The sequence below is a fragment of the Hippopotamus amphibius genome, chromosome 5 (genome assembly GCF_030028045.1).
Source record: "Hippopotamus amphibius kiboko isolate mHipAmp2 chromosome 5, mHipAmp2.hap2, whole genome shotgun sequence".
Taxonomy (NCBI): Eukaryota; Metazoa; Chordata; class Mammalia; order Artiodactyla; family Hippopotamidae; genus Hippopotamus; species Hippopotamus amphibius.
In genome coordinates, this window is record NC_080190.1 from 174,363,232 (window position 1) to 174,388,218 (window position 24,987).

General features: G+C 65.6%; 4 protein-coding genes across 10 annotated transcripts in view; 1 reads left to right on the top strand and 3 right to left on the bottom strand.

Moving 5' to 3' along the window:
- Nucleotides 1-1,687: 1,687 nt before the first annotated feature.
- Nucleotides 1,688-13,741, bottom strand: ZFTRAF1 (zinc finger TRAF-type containing 1). 3 transcript variants are annotated; one of them, XM_057736861.1, is made up of 4 exons: nucleotides 13,167-13,741; nucleotides 4,811-5,049; nucleotides 3,963-4,174; nucleotides 1,688-2,400 (listed from the first exon to the last, which is right to left on the bottom strand). In XM_057736861.1, the coding sequence occupies exons 1-4, from the start codon at nucleotides 13,512-13,514 to the stop codon at nucleotides 2,009-2,011; spliced, it is 1,191 nt and encodes a 396-aa protein (XP_057592844.1). In that variant the 5' UTR covers nucleotides 13,515-13,741; the 3' UTR covers nucleotides 1,688-2,008. The 3 variants fall into 3 exon arrangements, with proteins under 3 accessions (XP_057592844.1, XP_057592845.1, XP_057592846.1); XM_057736862.1 differs by lacking the exon at nucleotides 13,167-13,741 and adding an exon at nucleotides 10,722-13,044; XM_057736863.1 differs by lacking the exon at nucleotides 13,167-13,741 and adding an exon at nucleotides 5,783-6,107.
- A 1,211-nt stretch (nucleotides 13,742-14,952) lies between these two features.
- TMEM276 (transmembrane protein 276) lies at nucleotides 14,953-15,989 on the bottom strand. The gene is made up of 3 exons (XM_057736906.1): nucleotides 15,850-15,989; nucleotides 15,605-15,718; nucleotides 14,953-15,438 (listed from the first exon to the last, which is right to left on the bottom strand). The coding sequence occupies exons 2-3, from the start codon at nucleotides 15,695-15,697 to the stop codon at nucleotides 14,953-14,955; spliced, it is 579 nt and encodes a 192-aa protein (XP_057592889.1). The 5' UTR covers nucleotides 15,698-15,718; nucleotides 15,850-15,989.
- A 579-nt stretch (nucleotides 15,990-16,568) lies between these two features.
- KIFC2 (kinesin family member C2) lies at nucleotides 16,569-24,254 on the top strand. 4 transcript variants are annotated; one of them, XM_057736756.1, is made up of 18 exons: nucleotides 16,569-16,899; nucleotides 17,091-17,172; nucleotides 17,357-17,508; nucleotides 17,641-17,779; nucleotides 17,903-18,027; nucleotides 18,108-18,173; nucleotides 18,261-18,389; nucleotides 18,819-18,902; nucleotides 19,016-19,130; nucleotides 19,216-19,325; nucleotides 19,730-19,838; nucleotides 19,938-20,095; nucleotides 21,845-21,949; nucleotides 22,031-22,152; nucleotides 22,249-22,372; nucleotides 22,476-22,605; nucleotides 22,691-22,947; nucleotides 23,037-24,250. In XM_057736756.1, exons 1-18 carry the CDS (start codon nucleotides 16,801-16,803, stop codon nucleotides 23,289-23,291), a joined length of 2,361 nt encoding a protein of 786 aa, XP_057592739.1. In that variant the 5' UTR covers nucleotides 16,569-16,800; the 3' UTR covers nucleotides 23,292-24,250. The 4 variants fall into 4 exon arrangements, with proteins under 4 accessions (XP_057592739.1, XP_057592738.1, XP_057592740.1 ...); XM_057736755.1 differs by having other exon boundaries at nucleotides 22,031-22,372; nucleotides 23,037-24,254; XM_057736757.1 differs by lacking the exons at nucleotides 19,016-19,130; nucleotides 19,216-19,325 and having other exon boundaries at nucleotides 22,031-22,372; nucleotides 23,037-24,254.
- Nucleotides 24,001-24,987, bottom strand: part of FOXH1 (forkhead box H1) — a 29,419-nt gene continuing 28,432 nt past the window's right edge. For both annotated transcript variants that reach the window (XM_057736857.1, XM_057736856.1), the window contains one exon: nucleotides 24,001-24,930. In XM_057736857.1, coding sequence (XP_057592840.1) covers nucleotides 24,127-24,930 — 804 coding nt within the window. In that variant the 3' untranslated portion in view covers nucleotides 24,001-24,126. The remainder of the gene's footprint in view (nucleotides 24,931-24,987) is intronic.

Consider the following 24,987-nt stretch of genomic DNA (forward strand, 5'->3'; position numbering starts at 1 on the left):
TTTATGGTGCCAGCCTCCAGCACTGGCCAAGAATGCACTGCAATGTCCCAGAGCGCCCAGCTCCACCAGGCTGTAAGGCTCAGCTGCTGAGGTGACTGTCACGGGGGGTGGGGGTGGGGGGGCGCCATGTTGGAGAATTAGCAGCCTTCTCGGGCCCCACCAGACTCACACCCACATCCCTACGGGGAGGGCCTTGCCTGGGTGCCAACCCACTTCCACGCAGCTGGAACTCTGAGCTTGGTGCCACGGAGCGCAGCCCCTCCCGCCCCATCCCTCACACGCAGGGCGGCAGCCCGGCCCAGGTTTCGCCTCCCCCTCCCTCGCCCTCTGTGGCAGCCACATACCTGCACCTGCCCCACCCCGGGGAGCTGCCGGGGGTCAGCTCCCCTGCTGCCTCAGTCTCACACAGGTTCCCGACCCACACAGCCAGACGAGCCCACCCCTGTCCTGGCCTTGCTCACCACATGGTCACTTAGGAATCCAGAGAGGGTGTCCGTCCCCAAGAGACCCGATGTGGTGACACGGTGCCATCCCATACACAGGAGGCCTGGCCCACGCGGCCCTGAGTGTCATCCTCTGCACCCACAGGCAGGCAGGGGCAGCCCCGAGGGCCGTGGGACAACGCCAGGGCGTGCCTGGGTCAGGCGCCCATAGGGACGGGCTGAGGCTGCGGTGGGGTCTTTCCCTGCAGAGGGCAAGCCAAGCTGAGTCGGCCTTGCAGGAGGGGGGGACCCGGAGCTGCCTGCCTGGGAGGGCCACCTCGGCCACTAGGAACTGGGCTGAGGCTCGAGTTGTACCCCGCAGCTCCGTCACTCCCCTTCTCGGCTCCCACCTCGAGGGCCAGGAGAGAGAAGCCCCCAGAGACAGTCCGGGGCCGCCCTGCCCACTGAGCCTGCAGGGCCCAGGCAACGGGGGCCAAGCTGGCACAGGCTGCTCCGAGCACGGGCGAGCCTGGCCGAGGGGAAAGAGACCGTTCTTTGGTGTTGAAGCAAGAAGCTATTGCAGAAGGGCCTTGTTTCCTAAGCAGGGGCCCACACTCTCCCTTCCCCCATAGGTTCCAAAGGTCCCGGGGTCCCCAGGCTGGGCTCCTCCCCCTGTGAGACCTCGGGGGGCCCGCCTCCCTTGGGTGAGAAACCACGCTGCCCAGCCTCGACTTCCACAGAGAGCCCTGGACGCACAGCCAGCAGCTGGCCCCCGAGAGCAGCATGGGGGCGGCCGGGGCACTCAGACCCTCACCCAGCCAGGCCTGCTCACCACCAGCTGACCCCAGAGCTGTCCTCACAGCCTAGGGACAGAGTCCTTGAGGCCGAACACAGAAGATAATCTCTTGCTAAGTTTGCATAACTTATAGAAGAGTCTGTAAAGGGTTTAATTTTTTTCCTGGAAAGAGACAGAAAATCACCCTGCATTCCGAGAAGTCCGCTGAGCCCTGGTGGCCAAGTCCCGCCTCCCTGGAGCAGCCGGGGGTGGGGTGTGCTGGGGCCTCTGAGAGCCCCGACCCCGCCCGTCCCCCCCCAGGCCTGTGACAGAGGGAGCAGTGATGCCAAGTCTCTCCTGGCGGGGGGTGGAGTGGGGGGCGCACGTGACGCTTCAGGCACAGGGACGGGAGGGCTCTGATCCCTGACCAAACCGAAGACCCCGTTCTGTCCGATCACAGCCATGCCGTCCCCTCGAACAAAACAGAAAGTAGGAAACAAGGGTGCCTTTTTAATTGCAATCAAATATGCCGTCTGAGAGGTCAGTGCCCCCGAGCCCGGCCCAGGGGCCGTGTGCGCCCGGCGTGCGGCCTCCTGCGTGGTGGGGCCAGGCTGCCGCGCCGCGCCACACCCCTCGGGTCCCCGAGCAGCGTCTCCTCTGCGGTGGCCCGGCCTCCGGTGCCCGGGATGGGGAGGTGGGGCAGAGGGCGAGGGGGGCGCTCCCACCCCCGCACACACATGCAGACGTCCCAGGGTTCGCTTCTGTTCCTCCCCCTCCTCGGCTGAGATGGGCAATGGTGCCGCGGGGCCGCCTACTTCTGTATCTGGAACAGGAAGAGCCGCAGGTTGATGTTCTTGGCGGCCAGCAGCTTGTTGCATTCCACGGAGTCAACGATGGGCAGCGGCACGTAGTCCGTCTCGTTACTCTCGTTGGTGAAGACGAAGTGGTAGATGACGGGGCTGATCTTCACGTCGTCGTACGGGCCCTTGAGCAGCAGGAAGGAGCACTCCAGGGGTGCCGTGACCTTGCTCTTGAGGAGCAGCTGGAAGGAGAGCGTGCGCTTGCACGACAGGTTGGGGTTGCGCTCCGAGTCGTTCACGCGCGCCTTCAGGACCCACGTCTGGTTCAGCACCGTGAACCGCGGCGTCTCGTAGTACAGGCGCGTGATGAAGTCGTCCGTGCGGTACGGCCGGAACTGCACCTCTGTGGAGACAGACAGGCCGGGGGCCGGCGGTCAGGGCGGGCGGGGCCGGGGGCGGCGCCTTCCCAGCCGGCCGAGGACGCAGGCTCGGCCAGGGAGGACGGCAACTTACCGGGACACAGCGGGCTCTACTTGTCACAAGGCAAATCAAACGCAATTATGGCAAACGGAGGCGCACGCAAGCTTTGGGGAACAACTACAAACAGAAGTGACACGCGTTAGCGGCAGGGAGCCCAGAGGCTGCGCGCTGAGCGGCTGGCCGCCCTCCTCGCCCTTCCCCGGGGCCCAGCAGAGGGAGAGGCCCCGCCCAGGGGCCCGGGGTAAGCAGACACACAGACAGGATGCAGTTCTGTGAACAAGTGCACTTTATTGGTTCCGATACAGAGCGGCCAGAAAAGCCAGCGGCCAGGCTGGCGCGTGGCCCCCGAGCCCACACTGGGCCTTGAGGTGGAACGCCGTTGCGTGGCTGGTGCCGGGCTCTGCCGGCCGGCTGAAGGGCCCGCTGGTCCGTGGGCGACTGCCGTCACACAGTCCTCTCAGCAGAGCCCGGGGCCCACAGCCGGCGAGTCCCTCCGCAGAGGTGGCCAGTCTTCCCTGCCTGGCCAGGGCCGCAGTCACGACACCTCGGTCCGCCCGGACTCTCCAGGCCTGGCCTGGCCTGTCTGTGGCACGGTGCCCACTGGGGCAGCCGAGGCTACGACTAAGCAGCGGCCGTGGCCTTCTGCGGCTGAGGCCCGAGCCCTCGGCCTCCTGGGCCTCCACAGGCCTACCCCTAGCGAGGCCCAGCCCGGGCAGCACGGTCTGACTGGCTGCCTGTGACTGCCCTTGACGCTGCGAGCCGGCCGCCTGGCGTGGGCCAGGCAGTACAGGGCCAGAGTGCCCCCAGCAGCTCCAGCGACAGCAGGGGCTTCTTGCTATTCTCTGTGTCTAGACCAGGCTCTGGCCTGACTCCTGCTCCCCAGCACGTCCAGAGGCAGTGGTGTGGCCAGGAGATCCAGTGGGCCTGAGCGCAGTCCAGCCTGCCCATCCCCGGGCATCCGCTCCGAGCTCCGCAGTCTGAGTTGGGCGCCCTCAGCTCGCCCTGGAGCCCTGGCCCTGACCATCTTCTCACTGGCCTCAGGAAGCCTGCAGTCACTGCAGTAACTGCCTGCAGGAGGCAGGACCTGACACGACGAGCGCTCTTCTTGCCCCTGGCTCCACAGGGCAGGCCCTCAGCTCCCGGAGCCCCCAAGACACACCCACCTTCCGGTTAGACCCCGACAGCCCCAAGGCTGTGCAGCCCCATGCAGTGAGGACACCACCGTGCTGGGGTAGCAGGGCCGGGGTGGGGAGGACAGGTGGGAAGGGCCTCTGTGAGAGCCATGCAGATGCCCCCAGGGTCCTGCCTGGCCCATCCTCTGCTCAGGCTCCGGCCCCTCTCCTCCCCTAAGCATCCACCCACTCACCAGGAGCCTGTCCAGAGCCTGGCCATCTGGTGCAGCCTGTGCCCACTGCCCAGAGCCCATGGCTCCCCTGGGCCCGCCCCCAGCCTGTGTGGCATGCAGCGGGCGGCAGGGCGCCTCACCTGTGTAGCCGATCTTCTCGAAGCTGAGCAGGCTGAAAATGCTGTTGTAGAGCTGCATCTCCTTGCGGTGGCTCTGGTCCATCTCGTCCAGGATCTCCATCAGCTCATTGCCTGTCTTGGTCGGGTGGGCACACGCGGCCTCGTGCATTGTCAGCTCGTGGAAAGGGCCGTGCCACGGGCAGCCAATGCGCTTGTACTTGCACTGTGTCACCCTGGGGAGGAGGCGAGCACTGCGGTCACACCTGTGCCCTGTGGAAGGGGGCTGTGCCAGTGGTCCTCCCAAGGTGGGCCCCCACCCAGCCCTGATCACACGAACCACTCCCTGCAGGACATGCCCCCTGCGTGCCAGCCCCAAGGAAGGGGTTGCAGCAGTGAGAGCCTGAGAAGGGGCAGGGCATGTGCGGGCTGTGTGTGTGCACGCCACCACACCCACTGCCTGGGGGCCTCTCTCCACAACGATCCTGGGCCCTGCATGGCTTCACTCCAGGGGAGGCTTGGTGGCCTGGCCCCTGGGGTGGGAGTTGGGGCACCAGTGCCGCCTCACACTGCACTCCCAGAGCCCCTCTGCTGGCCACACTCTCCTGGCCCAGGGACACCAAGGACAGTCTCTACGAAAGAAGCCACCACACAACCACTAAGAACCCTGAAGGGCCAGGGTGACGTCCAGACACTGCCAGTTGCAGATCTACGTCCCCCCGCCCTGCCCCGTCCTGTCCGTGGGGCCGCCCGCCCCCACCGCAGCCCGGGTGCTGAGCCGCTCGGTGCTGAGCCGGACCCGCGAGGTCGCTGCCAGGTGGTGTGTGCGGAGCCCGGCCTCCGGCAGGCAGCCAGCCAGCCCGGGCGCATACCTGTCCTGGCACTCCTCTTTCTGGTGCCTCTCCAGGAGGGAGCGGGGGAACTGGCACAGGCAGAAGCCACACTCGGAGGGCAGCTCGCTCACGGCCTTCTCCACGGCCAGGTTGCGGCAGCAGAGGCTCTTGCTGATCTCGCAACGACAGTTGGGGCACGTGGCCTGCTCCTCCTTCAGCCGGGCATCTGCTAGTAGGTGGATAAAACAGCCAGCGCACATCAAGTGACCGTTAGTACACTGCGGAGAAGGAAAGGGAGGTGAAGCTCATGGACCTGCTGGACCACGCAGACGCGCACTCGCCCCACTGCAGGCCCCTCCTGGGGGCCGCGGCTGCAGGGGCCACGGGCGGGCTGCTGCCTGCCAAGCACCGACTGCCGCTCCCACTCCCAAGGGAGGGCCGTGCCGTCCTCCCAGAGCCCCGTGCACATGGCCAGCAGGGGCCCCCGTGGGGAGGGCGGGTCTCGAGGTGACCCTCGTTGGGAGCAAAGGTTCAGGCTCTTCGTGGTGGCAGCCTGCCAGCGGGGAACGGGTGGGCCACACCAGGGCTTTTCCTATCCAGGGGCCGGGGACTGTCCCCAGAGTCCACCACAGGGCCTGACTCGGGGACACCCACACAACTCGGGCTCTCGGCCAGCTGCCCGCAAGGAGGCGGGCGCACCCTCAGCCCGGCCCCGCCCCTCTGGCTTCCTGGGCCGAGAAGGTAGCTGCCACTCGCCCTGCAGCGCAGCTCCTGCAGGGGGCACTCCCAAGGGCTGGCAGCACAGAGCTGTGGCGGGCAGGAAGGCCCACTGGGCCCAGGACAGGGCACGTGGGCAGCGTGCGCCTGTGGGAGGGCTGCTGGCTTTGGACCCAGGAGCCAGACCCCTCCCTCGCTGAGCCTGCAGACCCAAGGCCCAGACGCTGCCATCCGCGACCTGCCCCTCCTGCCGGGGACCCTGGCATGTGGACAGTGGGCCGCTGGCTCAGCTACCTTGGCTCCCTCACTGGCTCCACACACCTCCGGGGCACCCACTTGGTACCGCTGAGACAACCAGTGGGCTGTGGGCCTGGGCCTGCAGGGGCTCACGGGGTTGGGGGAGGAGAGACCACACGGGAACCAGAGGTGCAAGAGGAGAGGAGCTGTTTCCTGCAGGACAGACACAGCGGTCTCGGAGCTCGGGGAACACTGGTGGGAGTGCGTGCCCCCAAGCCCCGCGAGGCACCTATCTGGACACTGGAGATGCCCCGTGGCCGAGGGCAAGCAGGTAGGCAGTGCTTCCACAGGCTTCCTTGGGGCCCAGGACCCTTTTGCAAGTGGGATCTAGTGCAGCAGAGACTCACAAGGCCCTGCCAAGCCAGGCCCACACACGCTGGGGTCCTCCGTACACACAGCTTCCGTCGCACCGCTGCAGGGGTCTGCGCGCCCTGAGCTGAGGGCCGCAAGAGGCTGAGTGGACAATTCGCGCCCGTGGGCCACGCTTGGGGTCTCGTGAGTGATGGGACCTATGTGCTGAGGGTCAACCTGGGGCCGGGGACAAAGGCCTCATTCACAGAATCCAGGCCCACACAAATGCCCTACATCAGCGGCGCTCACTCTCAATTTCTAAGTCAGGTCAGAGTTACAACGCGCACGACGAGGAGGGGGCCTGGCAGCTCCGGACGCGCAGGCTGGCTGGGGGTGGGGGAGCGAGGCTGGTCCCGAGAGCGGTCAGGGTGGAAAAGCAGCCTGCCCCGTCCACCCCCCGCGGTCAGCGGAGAAGCCAGGGACGCGAGGAGTGGAGGAGAGGGTGAGGGGCCACCGCGCCACAGGATGCTGCCACCCTGTGGGAGGTGCAGAACAAGGGCCCAGGTCCCGGGCGCTTTCAAGGCCCCCGCTGAGGGCCTAAGCGCAAGTGGGCCTGGCTCCACCCTGCGTCAACCCCATGGGGAGGACTGCTGTGGCTTCTAGAAGGCAGAAACGGAGGCAGTCCGCGCCGACCAGACCACGTATTCACAGGAGGAGAACGCTTCAGGGCGCTGCTTGGGAGTGAGGCCGGAAACGGCAGGACCACGCTCGGTGCGGTCCCAGCCGCTGCCTAACCCCCAAGTCAGGAGGCCAGGCAGGACACCCAGGCCGCCGCCTCCCCAGCCCGCCCCACCCCCCACGCCCCAGGCCTAGGGACCCCACACTACTCTGTGTGACCAGCTCTACCAGCTGGCTTCTCCTCCGTCTCTGCGGGCCGGGCGGGGCCTGAGGGCCAGAGACTCAGGATGGAGTCTCCTGGGACCTCCTGAGAGACCCGAGGCTGCCAAGTGTGTGACTGCGCACGCCCAGCACTGCCCCGAGAGCCCACTGCACTGGGGCAGGACGGGCTGACCCGCACGTGTGGCCCCCGCCCCCAGCAGGCCTCTCCTCAGAACCTGCGGGCTACAGGACTCCCACCCTCCCGGAGCCTCCAGACCCGACAGGCTCCCGCGCTACAGCACCTGCCCTCTGCTGGGCTCTGGGGAAGCGAGGGCACCACCCCTCCAGCCCCAACAGCTCAGCTCTGAGTGGGAACACGGTGAACCAGCCAGACACTCTGAATAAAGCCAGCCTGGCCAAGGGACAAGCCAACGTCCGCAAGCAGCGAGTCCCTTACTGGCTACCCAAGGGATGCTCTCTGGGCGGACACCGGGCGGTCAGTCTCGGCCCCAGCACACACCCAGCCCGGGGGGCTCTGTCCACAGCAGGGCAGTCACCACGCTCCAGAGCCCTCCCCGCCATCCAGGGTCCCCCTCGGCCTCCCGAGCAAGACCCAGCTCTGGCCCAGGGCAGCACTGACCCGGCCTCTGCAGGGGTCGGGCTTGGCACAGCACTGGCTGGGCTCCAAGCCTCTGACAGAGAGCAGCGTGCCAGGGCCATGCCCCCCAGAGCCTGTGGACCCCAAGGCACCGTCCCTGCAGCACTCAGGCTGGGCTGCCTCCCCCCCACCCGCCGGGAGGATCCTGGTGACAGGGAGCACTAGGGAAGGGCTTCCACGGCCCAGGATCCCGTAGGGCTTCCCAGGCCCTCCCAGGACAGAGGCTGGCCAGACTCCACAGGGCACCAGCAGTATGACCTTAGGCTGGCCACCTCCTTCTCCGGGCCTCAATTTTCTCCGACACAAAAGACAACAAGGGGACGTCCCTGGCGGTCCAGTGGTTAAGCCTCTGTGCTTCCACTGTAGGGGGCACAGGGTTGATCCCTGGTCGGGGAACTAAGATTCTGCATGCCACGAGGGACGGCCAAAAAAAAACCCCAAAAAACAGGCAACGGGGACAGGACTGTCCTTATCATGTACTGAAGAGGAAGGACAGCACCACACACGCGGCACAGAACGAATGCCTGCCACCACCACGGTCATCGCCCAGCAGAACCCAGCTGGCCCCTCGTGCAGCCCCTGCTCGGGAGCCGCAGGAAGGACTCCAGGCACAAGCCTTTCCACAAAACCCCCTCCCTCACCCCTGGGTTCCCCAACCCCACCAAGTTGTGCCCCCACCCAAGCCCAAGAGTGGGCATGTGTCCCTGACCCCAGAACATCGCCCAGCAGCCCCTCCGTCTGCCTGGCCAGGGCACCCAGGCTGTGCAGGCTGGAGCTGCTACCTGAACCAGCTTCTCCCCGGGGGAGCTGGACGAACCATCTGGACTCCTGAGGAGGAGCCCTGGCCTCTGAGCCTTGGGACAAGAGCAGGTCTTAGGAAATGCCCCCCAGCTTCTAGGGGCCAAGTCCTTGATCAGCGGGCCTTTTAGGCCTGGAATCCATGGTCCCCTCAAACCCTGGGGTGCCCCCCAAATTCTGTTCTTTACCACTAAAGGAAGGCTTGGCACCCAGACTCGTGTGAGCAGCGCACCTTCCACAGCACAGCGGAGCACCCACCCTAAAAGTGCCCCCCAGCCCAGCTGGGGGCCCCCTTCCCCAGGCCCAGCAGGCCTCACAGCACCCCACACCTCTGTACACTCAGCCCCAGGCTTCCGCGACCTCTCTCATCAAGGGGCTTGGAAGGGACCAGGTAGCGTCGGAGATGCGCAGCTGTCTCAGGGAAGCCAGGACTCCAACCTTCCACCAGGTTTTGGGGTGAAGTTCTGGGCCGGCAGCTCCTGACGTCACATCACCCTGAGACTTGGGGACCTGGGACTCAGGGACTCGGGTGGGGGCCCGTCAAACCTGCAGTCAGGCGCCTGCTCAGAACCCAAGTGCTGCCTGAATCAAAAGGTAACCTGAATGGCAAAAAGCACAAGATCCGATCTAGTCAGAGGCCAGAAACTTGCTCTCCTCTCCGTCCTTGTTTTGGATAGCTAAACAGATACGTTTTCAAAGCTTTTTTCTCAAAGCACGACCCAGCCACGGTCTCGGAGCTGGGGAAGAGGGCCCCAAGCCACGCAGCCGGGCAGCCCCGGTGGAGACTCCTTAAACATCACGTTAAACAGTGGGCAGCACCAGGCAAGGTGAGCGCTGACAAGACAGCACGCGCGGAGGCTCCCCAAGGCCGGTACGCACGCTGGCCAGGGCCCAGGCACAGATGGAGCCATCCCTGCTTCCTGGGCCTGTGACCCACATGACTGCCCACGAGGTAACCAAGCCCCCTGGGCTGAGCTGAGTCCTGGCGGGGCAGGAGGTGCAGCAGGATACCCTCAATCCTCCCACGGGGCAGATGGTGTCAGGTGCCCAGGCAGGTGGGACGGGACAGGCATCCTGTAGCAGGGAGAGAAGATGACCTCGGCTTGGATGCTGCCTCCGTGGGGCCCACGAGCAGGAGTGGGCAGGGGCAGCGACAAGAGAGGGCACCCAGGTAGCAGGGGCACAAGAGCAAAGGGCTGGGGGGGCAGGGCTCAGGTCTGAGGCAGAGGCGTGGGCACAGGGACTGGAAGGCCAGCTGGTGCCACAGCCCAGGACAGAGGACCCCTGACGGCGCCTCCACCCTGACGGGGGTCACAGGAGCTTTCCTGGCTGAGAACCGACGGGGGTGGGAGGGCTCCGTGGCTCCTCCCCCCCGATGCGGGTCTGCAGCTCAGGGCCAGGCCCACCTCACGTGAAGGGCTGGGGGAGAGTCTCGGACGGGGGTCAGGAATCGGGCGTGGCTGCGCCCCTCCAGGCACCACCCCCTAAGGTTCTGCTTCCTCCAGAGAATGCAGAAGAGCAGGTCGCATTGCCCTGGGGCCACAGGGCTGCACGCACGGCAGGTACCAGCACACCTGCCTGCTGCGGCCTCCACCACCGGGCTCCCGTGTGCGTGTCCTTGCTGCACCCCCCAGCCCTCCTGCCCCCACCTGGCTGCCCGCTGCCGTGCCCACCCAGCACCCTGGAAGGTGGCTGCACGCCTTGTTAAGCCAGTCACGAAAGATACACCTAACACCCACACAAAGAACATAAAAGCCGGCACCTGCCGTACCTGCTGTAGCCTTGACCTGACCTAACACAGGCCACGGTGAGAACCGCTTGCATGAGTGCCCTAGTGTGACACCAGAGCAAGAATCCCAACCCAGTGGTGTGACGTAAAGGGCCCACAGCGGAGCTGACACTGCGGGGCCAGGGTCTCCAATCAGGGAGGTGACCAAGCCCGACCGTGCAGCCGGTGTCTGCTCTCACCACCACCCAGGCTTCCCTAGAGGCACGGAGGTAGGGGCTGGTGGCCGGAGAGCAAGCTTTCGAGTTACTGTGCACCCAGCACACCCAGAGGCCTGTGGAGATGCCCCTGCTGCCCCAGGGCCAGGCACAGAACACAGGGCTCGGCAGGGTCACGGGCTCTCCTCGTCAGCCCAGAATCGGGTACCACCTGAGACAGCCCTCAGATGCACGGCACTGCTGGGGCCTGCCCCGGGCCACACATCCAGGTGGGGTCAGGCAAAACATTGCCTGTAGGAACAGAGAGCAGAACATACCACACACCCGAGGCATGGCCACCAGAGACAGCCCAACAACGTGACTCACCAAAGAAGGCCAGCAGGAGTGGAGAGGCTGAGCCCAAGCCAAGACGTGTTGGGAGCAGTGGGCCCCAACCACGGACATGCACAGGGCTCTGCACCCACTCATTTCGAGGCAGCGCAAGTGGGACCCGTGCCGTCCTTGACCAGATCCTCCTGGGAGCAAACCCAGCTCTGATGCCAACCAGGCGACGGGGCAGGCCCTGCCCCCATCCCTGTCCCCATCCAGGGTGGCTGGGAGGGTGACGCGGACCACGGCACGCAGCAAGCAGTCATCAAGAAGCCTCCCCTTGGACCCCAGGCTCCAGGGAGGGCATGGCGGTGCACCCCGTCCCATGGTAGGTCTTCCAGGAGCCGAAGCACATTCTCAACTGTGGCAGGGCTCCAGCCAACCCTTCTAGAGCCAAGAGCTCTCCCACTGATCACACGCTCTAAAGCTTTCTCCAAGCCTCCAGAGATGAGAGGGAATCAACTCCCTGCCAAGGCCCGGGTGTCACTTGGGAAAAACGGAGGTGGGGCGGAGGGCTGGTGCCAGAACCTATAGCTCAGCTTAGGTGGGCTCTCCTTGCTTAGCAGACCAGTTCCCTGGGAAGCCACCGAGCAGAGCCCGCTAGGCCACGGGGAAGGCCACAGGCCAGGAGGCCCCAGCACCTTCATTGTCCATTAGAGCTGCTCAGCCGCCTGCCTCCGGTCGGCCCAGAACAGAGCTCAGCTCCCAGCACAGCGCCACCGGTTTGAACCAGCCAGGCTCAGAAGCTCAGTCACCAGCAGCTCCGGGCAGAGGTAGAAATGCAGCTCTCTGTGCTGAGTGGACCAAGAGCCGGCACCACATGGCCTGTTTCCACGCCAGGTCCAGCTTCAGCCCACTCACACGAGGGGAGCCAAGGAACCCCCAAATTCCCCTGGGACCCCCCCCCCACCTTTGGCTTGGCTTCCTAGACTCTCACTCAAGGCCCAAGAAAAAAAGGGTCCTTTTGGGAGGATCAAAAGGTCATGGACAAGCAAAAAGAGTCAGAGAAAGGACAAGTCCTGAGGTGCACCCCCAAGGCTGACAGGGTTATGAGAAGTGCTACCCCAATTCACACTGGGCCAGGTGGCCTGGGGTACAGCCAAGCTAGGGCCTCTGGCCAGGAGCTTCCCGAAGCCCAAGAGGGTGGGTTGAAAGCCCGTGTCCTCTGCCGAAGGAACTCAGTCCACATCCCACCAAGGCCTCTTCTTTTCTCCCTCCATCACCCAGCACACTGGAATCCTCCCAAGCAACCGCATACCAGGGCAGGAAAGGCTGGAGACCTGCAGGCCGGGGAACGGCTGTCCCGACTACCCTCACACTGCCTACTACAAAACCGCCCTCTCACCACGGCTCCCAGTGGGGCACAAGGCCCCACCAGCCATGCCCAGCTCCTGTAAATGCAAAGAAAAGTGACAGGGTGCCTGTTTCATTCCTCTCAAGGGCTCGGGGGGCGGGGGTGTAGTCAGAGATGAGGGCTGAGGTGGAGAGAGACCATGGAGAAAGCAGAACACTGTGCAGTGACCCTGGGACCAGAGCGTGACCCTGCTGCTACATGGTACACGAGTAAGGACCCCCTGGGCAAAGTACCCTCTCTGGCAGCCCTGAGCTGGTTAAGGACTCTGAGTCCAGCCACCAGGCTGGCTTTGCAGATAGAAGGGAAGTGGACAGACTTCCCCAAGCACCGGCAGCCTAGGAAGCCAGGCCTGGCGTGGGTGAGGTGGGATGCGGTGGGTGCCCAGCCTGAGGCACAGCGTGTCCAGAAGGCACCGGGTTGGGCTGGACCTGGGTCTGGAGAAGGGACCCGGGCTGTGGGGCTTGATGGGGGTGGCTCATCCAGACCAGGAATGAGGGGAAGGAGTGGCGGAAGGCAAAGAGGTGAGCCCCTGCCTTCTCAACGTTCTTCCAGAAAGAAACGACCAGGGGAAGGAGACGCTTCCACTCTAAAGGGTACAGCCATACTGGAAGAACATGAAGACGGCTTCCGGGGGTGTGTCTGCAATAGAACTGAGAAGGAACTCGAGGAAGAGCAAAGACCAAGGGCTCCCCGAGCCCAGGGAGCTCAGGGCTGCGGGACGCAGGATCGGAAGCGAGGAGGAGCGCCCGCAGGTATCGCCAGCTTTCTCTGGGGTCAGCTTGAGGGTGGGCTGGGGAGTGCTGAGAAAGCGGCAGCGGGGAAACCTGGAGAGAGAAGGGCCCCCTAAGTGGGAAACGGGAGGTTCCCATCAGGAAATAAGGGCAGTTACAACAAGAGAAAAAAGGGGGATCAGAGCCGGAAACAAGAGAGTCCCCGGAGAACGAGTTTGAGCAGCTTCCGAACAGGCGCCAGAGTCCCACCTCCGGGCGCCCAGGGCTCGGGCCCGCCTCCGAGGAGACGCGGTGCCGGGGGGCCGGCCGCGGCGGGGCTGCAGCCGAGCCGGGTCGGGGTCGGGCCGGCGGCCCTACCTGGTACACGGAGGCCTTGGGCAGGTCCAGGCAGACCGTGCAGCACAGAACCGAGTAGAGCCGCTCCTCCAGCTTCCCGCTGCCCGCCGCCGCCGCCGCCGCCTCGGCCGCCTCGGCCGCCCGTAGCCGCTTCTTGGGCGGCGCGTCGGGGTCGCCCGCCGCCTCCTGCAGCTGCCGGGCGCCGGCCAGGCCCGCCTCGTCCGGGAGCCCGGGCCCCGCCGCCTCGCCCAGCGCCGCCGCCGCCGCCGGCCCCGCGGCCGCCCCGGCTCCGACCCCGGCCCCGGCCGGCACGGCGCCGGCTGGCCCCGCGGCCGGGCCGCCCCCGCCGGCCTCCTCGGCGCCGGACATCGCGGCCGGCCGGCCCGGCGGGCGGGTGCCGGCGCGCTCCCGCGGCTGGAGGTTAGGGGCGCCGCGCGCTCCCTCCGCCCTCTCGCTGCCGCCGCCGCGCCCCCGCGGCCCCACTCCCTGCGCCGCCGCCTCAGTGGGTCCGGCCCGCGCGTCGCCCCGCAGCCGCCACGGCCACCGACCCCGGCGCGGCCGCCATCTTTGTTTTCGCTGTGCGCTCCCCCACCGCCGCCGCCTACGCCCCCTCTTTCTCCCAGTCACGTGAGCTGCAAGAGGCCAATGGGAGGGCCGCTCGGGCGAGACAGCGCGACCGCCAGAGCCAATGCGCGCGTGAGGGCCGCCCCTGCAGAAGGTGGGCGGGGCCCCGGGCGACCAGCTGAGGGGCGCTCCCCCGGGCGGAGGAGTCCTGGAGTCCCGCGTGAGCGGGGTGCTTCCCCCCAGTCCGGCCCGGGACCACACGCCTTAGGTCCCCGGGGAGGCAGGGCAACCTTGGACCCCCACGTCCGGATGTGTCTGCGCCTTTGTCCCCGGACACCCAGGCTTGCGTGCGCGGGGCTACGGCCTGGCTCGCCGGCCACCTCTTCCTCCTGTGCGGGACGAGATGCGCTTCCAGAGGACGCAAGCGCAGGGACTCCCCAAGGGAGGACTCTGGACCCAGAATCTAACCCACTGTTCTGCCCAATCCCGTTTTCTAATCCTGGGGTTGGGAGCTGAAGAGAGGTCCACTGAGGAAAGCGAGGGTCTTAGGAAATCAGGACTTGTCTTGCACAGGCCGGAGGGCAAACGGGTAAAGGCCGAGTCAGCCCTGGGAGGGGATGTACATTTCTGGCAACAGCTGTGGTACGGCCCTCCCTTATCCCCCCCCCCCCCCCAGCCAGCGGCCGGTGAAGGTCACTGTCCCAGAGAGCCACCAGCCAGACCTTGCAAGGATATTCAGAACTCCACCGTGTCCCAGGAGAGCAAGTGCTCCTGTATCTTCTCAGTCTGGGCCCTCCTGACAAAGGTGCCAGCAGCCAAGCTGAGTGAGCCCCCCGGGGCGGGTTCCAGTGCATTGCCTTCCTTTGCTCAGGGAAACCAGCTGCTGCCCAAGGAGCCTTAGAAGGCTCACTGGAGGACCCCTCAATCCGACTGAAGAATAGGCAGAGTCCATACTCCTGCTAAATCCCTAAGGTTTATTAGAGACCAAGCCTCCTTCTGGATCCACCACCATTGTCTGCCCAGAATCAGGCCCCAAAACGTGCTGGGACCCAGTCCCCCTCATTTTGGTCTAGGCAAGTCCTCACATAGAGCTGGAGGAGGAGATAGTGCCCAGACTCTGTCCCCTGACCCGTCACTCTGCAGCAAGCTGGCTTTGGGAGGAAGGAGAGTCTATCCCTAGAGGAGGAGGCCCTAGGAGCAGGCCTGTGATGGGGGAGGATGGCAGCCTTGCTGTCTCCAAGCATCACTCCCACTGCAGGTGCTGTGTATGCAGGGCCCGGTGGCAGGCCCAGCTGCCCCCAGCCAGGGCCCAGCGACAGACGTCCTCCTTTGGCAGCAGCAGCAGATTGTCCTCCTCCAGCCGGCTCAGGAGGCCTGCAGCGCCCAGCACCACCCCCCCCCACATCCCGTAAGTGTTGGTCGTGAAAACGGCCACAATGAGGATGGTCACTGCGACCACCAGCACCACCGCCTGACCAGCCACAGAGCGGCCCTCAGCGCCAAGGTGTTCACCAGCCACTGCCAACACCATGCCTCCTCCCAGGAGCAGGTTTGCAGAGGAGCAGTCCCCATTCACCCAGTGGAAATCGAAGGCCAGAAGGGGCAGGCCAATGACAGTGGCCACCCAGGCGCCAGCAAGACAGTCTTCATCTGTGCCCAGCCCTGGGGCCAGCTTGGTGGCAGCAGCCAGGGCCTGGAGCAGGAAGCCAGCAGCGGCCCCTCGATTTGCCTGTCAACACAGGGAAGGGAAATGTGGGAAAAAGAGGCCAGGACCTTCCTTTAAGCAGGGAAAGGCCTGGGGGTCTCATAGAAGGCTGGCCCCCACACTTACCTCCCACCACCCTCTTGGGATTTGAAAGTGGGCTACGCGCCTGCCCCGGCCCCAGTGTACTCACCTGGGCAGTGCTCAGGGCTGCATGCAGAGACACTGCTCCCAGCGCCAGGTGGGACAGGGCGGAGCTCCACTCGCCCCCTGGCCTGGGGGCCATGATACCTCGGGCGATAGTGAGCTTGAGGGGACAGGAAAGCGATCCTCAACTTTGGAGAAGAACGTAGAAGCCGCCGAGAGGGAGCCTTAAGGGTGTCTCTCCAGGACTCCCAGGTTCCAGAGCCGCATTGCTAAATATTGTTATAGGCTCACCCGAAACTCGCAGGAGCCCTGAGGCCACTGGACGCAACCTTGGGAGAGAAGAACCTAAATCGGCCGGGAAAAGACGGGAAACGGCGGTGCGGGGCCTGGACTGGGTGGGCGTTAGCTCTGGTCTCCTGGAACCCAAGACAGGGCGCAGGGCCTGGGGGGAGGGGGGCGCCGTCCTCGGAACCCGGCCCGGAAAGAGCGACGGCGCAGGCACTTAGAGACCGCTGAGCTGCGCGACCCCGGTGCAGCGTCGATCCGGAGGCCCGAACCAGCGCACCGCGCCGCCCGCCGGCTGCCACCCCGCCTCCCGCGCCCGGCCTGCGGCGGCCCCGCGCCAACCAACGAGAGGAGTGGAGGCTAGAGCGGCCGGGAGGGGAGGCGGGGCCGGGGCGTTGTGTAGAGCGCGACCGGGTCGTAAGGGGTGGGCGGGGCTAGGGGGAGGGGTCTCTGCTTGGTATTGGGCGCGCCGCCTCACTGGTTTGAGGGGAGGGAAGGGGCTCGAGGAAGGAGGGACGAGGGGAAGGACAGTGAGAGGCGGGGTGGGGAAGGGGCGGGGCCTTGGGGGAGGGGCTGAGGAGGGGGCGGGAGGGGAGGGGAGAGGGGTGGAGGAAGGGGTGGGGAGGGGAGGGTGTTTAGGGGCGGGCCCGGGGGGAGGGGAGAGGGGCGGGCCCGGGGGAGGGGAGAGGGGCGGGCCCGGGGGAGGGGAGAGGGGCGGGGTCGGGGCGCCAAGGACTCAGCGGGAGGAAAGACAAGCCGAGCTCCGCGGAGCCGAGCCCGGGAGCTGCGCCGCCGCGCGGGGTCCCTCGCCGAGGACCGGTAGGGACTCTGGAAGCGGGGTGCGGGGCCGTGCCGAGGGGGCGGCCGCCGGAGCATGCGCACGGGCTCTGCGGGCGGCGGGCGGGCGCGGGGACGCGGGGCGGCGCGAAGCTGGGCCCTTTGCCGCCCCGCGCTCCCATGTACGCCTTCTACTCGCTGCTCGTCTACATCTTCTACAGCCTCTTCCGCAGGGATGGCGGGGCCGCGGCGGCCGCGGACCCTGGGGACCCCGCCCAGGTGAGCGGGGGCGGCGCAGCTCGGCCGGCGACCCCCTTCCCGAGGCGCCGACGCGGGGGCGGGCCGTGCCGCCGAGCGCGTCTCTGGCGCTGGAAGCTGAGGCCCGGCTGCAGCCCCCCGGGCTCGAGCCCGCGAGGCAGGGAGCCCCAGGCTGCCCGGCCGCTCCTCAGCGGCTCCCCCTCCCTCCCTAGAGTGCCCGCTGCAAGCCCGGGGGCCGCCGCCGCCCCGGCCAGCCCGCCGCGGACCTGTGGACCGAGCTGACCGGCCTGGTCGGTAGGTGTTGCTGGTGCGTCGGGCGCGCCGCGTCTGCGGGCCCACGAGCAAGCGCCGCCGCCCGGGAGATGCGGGGGTGCCCGTGCGCTCCCTGGGAGGGAGGCTTCTGGCAGGTCCCGGGGCGTGGCGCGGCGTCCTACACGTGAGCCAGCACGCCCACCCCTGCCACCCCCTGGCCTCGCAGGCCGCCCGGAGTCCGAGGATGGGCCGGAAGGGGGAGCGGAGGGCCGCCCGGCCGAGGTCTCCCTGGAAGAGGCGCTCGTGCGTCTTGCTGAGTTCCTCTCCGCCCAGGTGGGGGCGGAAGAGAGCGCTGGGAGTCCTCCCGACGTGAGCAAGGTAAGCAGAGCTGCGACGCCGCCGGTGACCTGTCCTGTCTCCCCAGGCTTTCTGATCTCTATCTGTACTGCTCTATCTCCTTTACCCGGCCCCCATTCTTCTCCACTTATGATTTGTATTTTTTTTTTCCAGCCTGGCGATGTTCCCCCACTGTTGACGGTGACCGGTCAGCTCCTGGCCCTCCTGGCATGGATTCGGAGTCCCAGGGGGAGGCAGGCCCTGCCCCAGGGAACGCAGCCAGCCTCAGGGGTGCAGCCCCCCACTCCTGCTGGTGCGTAAGAAGTAGTGAGTTGAAGAGGGAGTTTGTCCAGGGCATGACGTCCACCAGATGTCAGGTGCCCCATCCTTCAGGCCAGAGAGCTTTTTCATTCTAACTGGGTCCAACCCACCCCAGGATCCCCGTCCCAAGAAGAAAGCTCGTCTCTTTCACCAAGGAGCGAGAGCCAAGGGCAGGAGCCTCTTCAGTTGGAAGAGGACCAGAGTGCTTGGCAGCGGCTGGAACAGCTCGTCCTTGGGCAGGTGAGGGGTCCAGGAGGTAGCAGAGGCCTGGGAGCTACTGGAAGGAGGTGTTCCACCAGGTGCTTTTCCTTCCTTTCCAGCTGGAGGAGCTGAAGCAGCAGCTGGAACTGCAGGAGGAGGAGCTGGGCCAGCTGCGCCTGGGGGTGGTGAGGCTGCTGGGGTGGAGGCTGTAGGAAGGGGCTGCAGAGGGTCTCAGCCCGCAGGTGAGTCCTGAGGGCTTCCTTCTCCCCCAGGGAGCGACAGACTCAGAGAAAAGGGTTCAGCATCTGACGCTGGAGAACAGGGCCCTGAAACAGAGCCTGAGCCTCACTCGGGATCTGCTGCTGCACTGGGGCCCTGCCCCCCCAACCAGCGCCCCCCAGGTATCCTGCTCCTCAGTTGTTACTGTCTTTGCAGCCTGGGGCTCCCGCACACCTGGTCTCCAGCAACACTGCCGGGCGTCCTCAGGACCTCGTGCTGGCTGGAGCAGAGGCAGGGACCCCCCTCTGACCCTTCAGACCTGGGGCGCGGACTGCGGGGCAGCTAGTGCACAGTCGCCCTGTCGAGGAGACTGGTGCGCATGGGAGAATCCCGTTTCTTCACTCCATGGTTCCTCTCAGTGACGGACCTCAGGAGAGCAAAGGGACTTGGGAAAAGCAGCTCTACATGGGATTGGGAGGCTTGGATCTGTAACTACTTCTGTGAGCCTTTCTCGACTTGACTTGCTAATCTGTAAAATGGGGCAGTTCAAGTGCTCCTTTCTGAGTTCCCTCCCAGCTCCATAGTTCATCTGGCTTCCACTCCCCTTGCAGGAGCAGGAGGATGCAGAGGCACTCTTGGAGCTCCGGGGTCGGCTTCAAGAGGCCCAGAACACCACAGAAGCTCTCCGAGTTCAGGTGGGAAGTGGGCCCGGGGGTGGGAAGTCTGGGGCACTGGGCAGGGGGTGTCTGAGGCAGAGCCTGGTAAGTGCCTGTTTCCTCAGTGACAGGGGTGGGGTTGGGTGGGCCAGCTAGGGGTTCAGGAGGTGCAGCTGCAGGGCCTTCGGGGGGCCCTCCGGCAGCTCCAGCAGGAGACTGAGCAGAACTGCAGGAGGGAGCTGCAGCAGATGCGTGGGCAGCTGGCAGGTAAGGGCTGGGGCTGCGGAGCTCACGGGAAGGCCATGGGGCCTGGACTTGCCCTCACAACAGCCTCCCCCACCCCAACCCCCAGGACTTCGTGCTCGCATGGCCAGCTTGCGTCAGGGCTGTGGGGACCTCCGAGGATTGGTCAGCACCTTTACCCAGAGCTGCCAGGGCTCGCTGAGAGAAGCCCGGGGCCAGGTCAGGGTTACTTGCTCCTCTCCCTTGCACTTGCTCTCTGGGCAGCCTAGTCACTGGCCTTCCCTTGGGGAACCCCTGTTCTCCCCTCCTTTCCAGCCCCAGGGCGTTGTCTGGTCTAATGGAGATCGTAGGTTCTGGAAACAGAACAGCGGTGCTCTTTGCAAACGGGAGTGACAGGGAATCCCTCCCAGGATGGCCAGGAAGCCCACGGTTCTCCTCCAGTCCCTGAGCTCCATCCCAGGCCCACTGAATGGTGCCCCCAGGGCTTGAAGCCACTGAAAGCTGTGGATCGCCACAGCTGGGGGCCACGTGGTGGATGTTGCCCTCAGCACCTCCCCCACAGCTCTTTCTCCGCTGCCTCCCCTCCTAGCCACCACACCTTCCTCACATCTCTGTTCCCCCAGGTATCCTGGGCCCTGGGGGCATTGTCGGCTGGAGGGGCTGGGACTCAGCTCCCTGAGGCACAGCAGGGGCCCCCAATTGGATGCCCGGGGCGGCTGCTGGAGCTCAAGGGTATGGCCAGCTTGGGGAGCAGAGGGCTGGGGCGGCAGAGGTGGAGGCTGCACACATCAGGATCTGGGAGGCAGCCACACGACCTGATCTGTACCCCAGGAAACATCCGTGTGCTATGTCGGCTGAGGCCAGGGACACCCTCCAGCCTGGTGAGCCTAGAGCCTGGCCCGGGTGGCACTGTCACCACCTGCTATCGAGGACACCAGCGTCGCTTCCACCTGGACTGGGTCTTCCCTCCACATGCCAGCCAGGAGGAGGTGATGCCCCACCCTCTCATCTGTGTCGACGGTCACTCAGTCCCCTGGAGTCCAGAGAAGGCTCCTATGTGTCCGCCCTCCCAGGAGAGAGAAGGGAGCTGGAGGGTGTGGGAGGCAGGGCTGGCATCCCAGCTGGGCGCCTGCTTTCCTTCCGGGGCTCTCCCCTTGCGTCCCCCCACCAGACTCTGCGGGCCGGGGGAGACAGGCGTTACGGCTTACACAGGAAGGTGAACGTTTTTGAAAGTAATTTTGTGCCAGGACACTGAGGAAAAGGAACACGTTTGAGATGATGATGGCTCAGTGGCTGTGGAGCATGGCTGGGGTGCTGTTGTTGTGAGGTCCGAGCTGTGACCTCCTTCCCCCAGGCCTCTCTGGCTGTCCACTCCCTTGGCCCAGGGTCCAGAGTTGTCTAGCTCTGAGGGTGGGTACCCCTCCTTGCTTTGTGGCCAAGGAGAGTGGGGAGGCACAGGTGAGCTTCCAGCCTCCAGGCTCTCCCACTGTCCTGCCTGGATCCTGCCCTCCTCCCGTCTCCTGCCAGATCCAGCGGGCTGAGAAGCAGAGGCTTGAGCCCCAGCTCCCCCACCACCTTGCCTCCTGCACACCATCTCCACTGCATACAAACCTTGCAACTAGAGCTTTGGTAGCTCAGGAAACAAGGCGGAAAGCCTGGAGGGAATGAAGTGAGGGGCAGAGCTGTCAGAGACCCAGACCTGTGTTGGCCTCTTGGGGACAGACTGTGATGAGAGTGCCTGGCAGGTGGCCAGGGCTGCCTCCCCCACTTCCTGGGGCACCAGAGGAACGTAGGTGTTTTCTACCTACCTTTACTTACCCCCACACCACCCCCACTCTGTCTTCAGTCTCCATCCCAATTGCAGCACTGAACAGGGACCCCTTGTCCACTGTCTTTTGGGTAGCCCTTCTAAACAGGGTCGTCCCATTGTGGATGAAAGAGCTAAAGGCCTCTGTCATGGAGCCCCCTCACCTATATTCCCCATCTCTGCAAGCAGCACCTCCGGTGCTCCTTTCTAGTCATGGAATCTTAGTGACCTCACTGGCAATTCTGGATTCTGCCCTTGCGGCTGGCAACCAACATTTCAAACAGAACTGACAGCCCGCTCCGCTACCGGCCACCTTCTGGGCATGAAAGCTGGCCGTGTCATTGCTCAAAAGACTGCTGCTGGTGTCTAGTTGCCAAAAGGACACAAGTCCCAGCTCCATCTCCCCTTCACCTGCCTGTCTGCACCCTCCCAGGGCCCAGCTTCCAGGATCCTTGCTGCCACCAACCCCCACACCTGTGGGACCCTCTGGGCTCATCCTTCATGTGCCGAGGGCTGCCCTAGCCCTCTTGGTCCGCGTTACCACTCAGTCCTCACAACAGGCGTCACCACAGTCCTCATCTCAAAGAGAAGAGTGACTTGCCTCCAGTCACGCCCAGAGTTTGAACCTGGCCATCACACCCAGGGTCTGGGCTCATGACTGCTGCACCCCAGCCTCCCAGGCGGTCAGTCGTCAGGACTCCAGTGCTCTGCATCGCCTGTGCCCACTACCCATCATGTCTTTTCCCTTCTCCGCCTGGCAAATTCTTGCAAATGCCATGTTCTCCAGGGAGCCTCCTCTATATGTTGGGAGATCCACCCTTCCACCGTGCTTCCCTAGAGCCAGCCTCCTCCCAGGGGAATCAAAAACTTTGTTCACACCTTGCTCCAGGTCCTGGGGCTTAGGGTCCCTCCGAACTCCTCCTATCCCTAGGTCTTCAGGGAGCTGGAGTCGGCTGTGCTGTCCTGCCTTGGAGGCTACAGTGTCTGCATTTTCACCTACGGTCAGACAGGGACAGGAAAGACCTACAGCATGGAGGTGGGAAGGGGGCAGTCTGGGTGGCTCCTGGGGCTGGAGGCGGGGATGTGAGCCCTATGAGGCACCCCGCCCCATCCCCAGGGCCCTCCTGAGGACCCCGGCATAGCTCCTAGGGCACTGCAGTCCCTGTTCCGGGAGATGGGGACAGGGGAACAGCACCGAGTGACCCTCAGCATGGTGGAGATCTACAATGAGGCTGTCAGGTCAGGGCTGCACTGGTGCCTCCTTCCCATCCCTGGCCCCTACTTTTGGCTCAGCCCCCCCAGAACCCCCAGTGGAGCCTTCCCCTTTTCCACCAGGGACCTCCTATCGCCAGGGCCTCCCCAGCGCCTGGCAGTGAGGCAGGGCCCAGCAGGCCAGGGGGGAATCCAGGTGGCCGGCCTCACCCACTGGGACGTGCCCAACCTGGAGGCGCTGCACCAGGTGAGGCTGCCCGGTGGGGCCTCCTAGTCTTCCAAGCCCCCGCTCTCTACCCCACCTGGGGTGCGGACGCGGCAGCATGCTAGCCCCGGCCTCCATCCTCCAGATGCTGAGCCTGGGGAAGAGCAACCGGGCCACCGCCGCCACCGCCATGAACCAGCACAGCTCTCGTTCGCACGCCCTGGTCACGCTGACGATGCGCACGGCGTCCCCACCTCGCGGTCCCGGCACCGCAGGTAACTCGGCGCCTGAGCCCTGCGGGGGGTTTCGCTGCACCGGAGACCCGGCCTCCCTCCAAGCCGGGCTCGCTCGCCCCTGCAGGCACGCTGCACCTGGTGGACCTGGCTGGGTCCGAGCGCGCCTGGAAGGCAGGGGCGGGCGGCACGTTGCGTGAAGACCGGGACAGTGCCCAACGTCTGAGGGAGGCTCGGACCATCAACCGCTCGCTGCTGGCGCTGGGAGGCGTGATGGCCGCACTGCGGGCTCGCCGGCCACACGTGCCCTTCCGTGACTCGCAGCTCACGCGCCTGCTGCAGCCCGCGCTGGGCCCCGGCGCCACCGCCGTGCTGCTGCTGCAGGTGGGGCCCGGCGGCCGCGGCGGGCGGGAGGGAAGTTTGCATGCCAGGCCCCGCCCACCGGGCCCGCCCACCAGCGCCGCTCCCCACAGATCTCCACGCGGCCCGAGGATCTCGGCGAGACGGTGTGCTCGCTCAAGTTCGCCGAGCGAGTGGGCCGAGTGGAGCTGGGTCCGGCGAGGCCACACAGGGCCCCGCGCTCCGGGACGCCCTCCTCCCTGAGCACCGACACACCACTCTCTGGGACCCCCTGCACCCCCACGCCGTCGCCCGGCAGCCCTCCAAGCCCCGGCCTGGACAGCGGCTCCAGCTCGGCCGTGGCACCGCCAGAGGACCTTCCGTCGTAGTCCTGCCCAAAGAGTCTGGGTCGCGTCTCTGCCGGCAGAGGCAGCAAAGTCCCTATTCCCCCGTGGCCTCCTTGATCTCTGGGGGCCCGCTGCCCCCCAGGCTCCCAGAATCCACTCCCTTCTCCCCTGCAGGAGTGTTCCGCCTGGGGTAATGATCACCCCCTACCCAACCCCCGCCGCCCCACTGGCCCAGGCCCTGAGCCCCTTATCACCATCTACTGTTATCGCGGTGCACAGCAGGGGATCCCAGAGCCCTGGAGGCAGACCCTGGCCAAGTGGCCAGCAGAGTCACTACCCCGTCACCAAACATCAGACTTGCATTAAAATGTTTGTTCCTTTACTGTTATCTTCCCCACTACCACCATCAAAACCAGCTAGGGTCTCCATTCTCCATCCCCTTCCCCCAAAAGGTGCTACCTCCTTCCCAGGCAACAGTGGAGGAAAGACAGGACTTCAAGCGGGAGCCGTCATTAGGTTTCTCCCTCCCCCAGCCCGGAGCCAGGGAGGGGAAGTGACAGATGGTGATGGATGGATGGATGGATGGATGGGTAGATGGACAGAGGGCTGGAGAAGGTGGGACCAGGAAGGGGACAGGAAGGGCTACTCCAAGCAGAGCCCTGCTCCTCCCAGCCTTGCCTCGGGTTAGGGGAGGCAGGGTTGACCATCAGGGCCGGGTGGTGCCCAAGTGGGCGTCCAATAAACACGTGGGCTCTCAGCACGGCTGGTGCCTCATGTCTCAGCGCTGCTGGCGCCACACACACCTTGCTTTCTCCTCAACAGGCATAAAGGTGGCAGGAGAGGGTGCGCGAGGAAAGCAGTCCCCATCCTGGGGGCCTCACAGGCTGTACCAGGAGAGTAGCCAGCCTGGGGTAGGGGCGGTCAGGTCTCGGGGGTGGCTAACCCACACGTCATAGATGCTTTTGTTGGGTGGCACCCCCTGGAAGAGGGCGTCTAGATCCCAGAGCAGCCTTGGGGGGCCGTGGGTTTCAGGGGCCACCCCCCAATAGCCTGTGCTGGTTGAGGGGGGGCACTGGGGGCAGGAGGCGGGTGGCAGTGGGGCCAATGGCATCACCACGTTGGGGGTGTAAATGGGCAAGTAGGAAGTGGGCAGCTGCCCCCAAAGTGAGGGCCCGTGATCTCCACCAGAGAGTCCCCCAGGGTCTGGGGTGCTCTGCAATAAGTGCAGGGGCCAGGCTCTGGGCTCAGGAGAGAGGGGGGAGGGTCTACTTTTCCCACCCTGGGAAGTCTCCCTCTCTGCTCTCATGGGCCCTGGGAGGGGGCAGATGGGCCACAGAGGCCTCTCAGAGGGCGGGAGTGGAGTGGGTACCTCTTCCGCCCCTAAGCGCACTGAGCCTGACCGACTTGGGCTGCTCCGCGGCGTCCCCTCCCTGGAGTCCCCTAGCAGGGACTTTATGCTGAACCCCTCGCAGGGCGGCGGCTGGGGACTGGGCGGCCGGTAGGGCCGGCCGTGCAGCACGTAGGGGCCCAGGTCCTTGGCGAAGGCTCCCCTCGAGCCCCTGCTCTGCCAGCGCCGGCACAGGGCCGTGTTCTGCAGCCGTAGCGCCTCGGCGGGGATCAGGCTCACGTCGACCGCCCAGAAGTTGCCTTTGGCCTGGGGCTTCGCAGGATCCTTGGGCACCTGGTGGGGGAGGGAGGCAGGCTTGGGTGGGGCCGTAGGACCCCGGATACTCAGGAT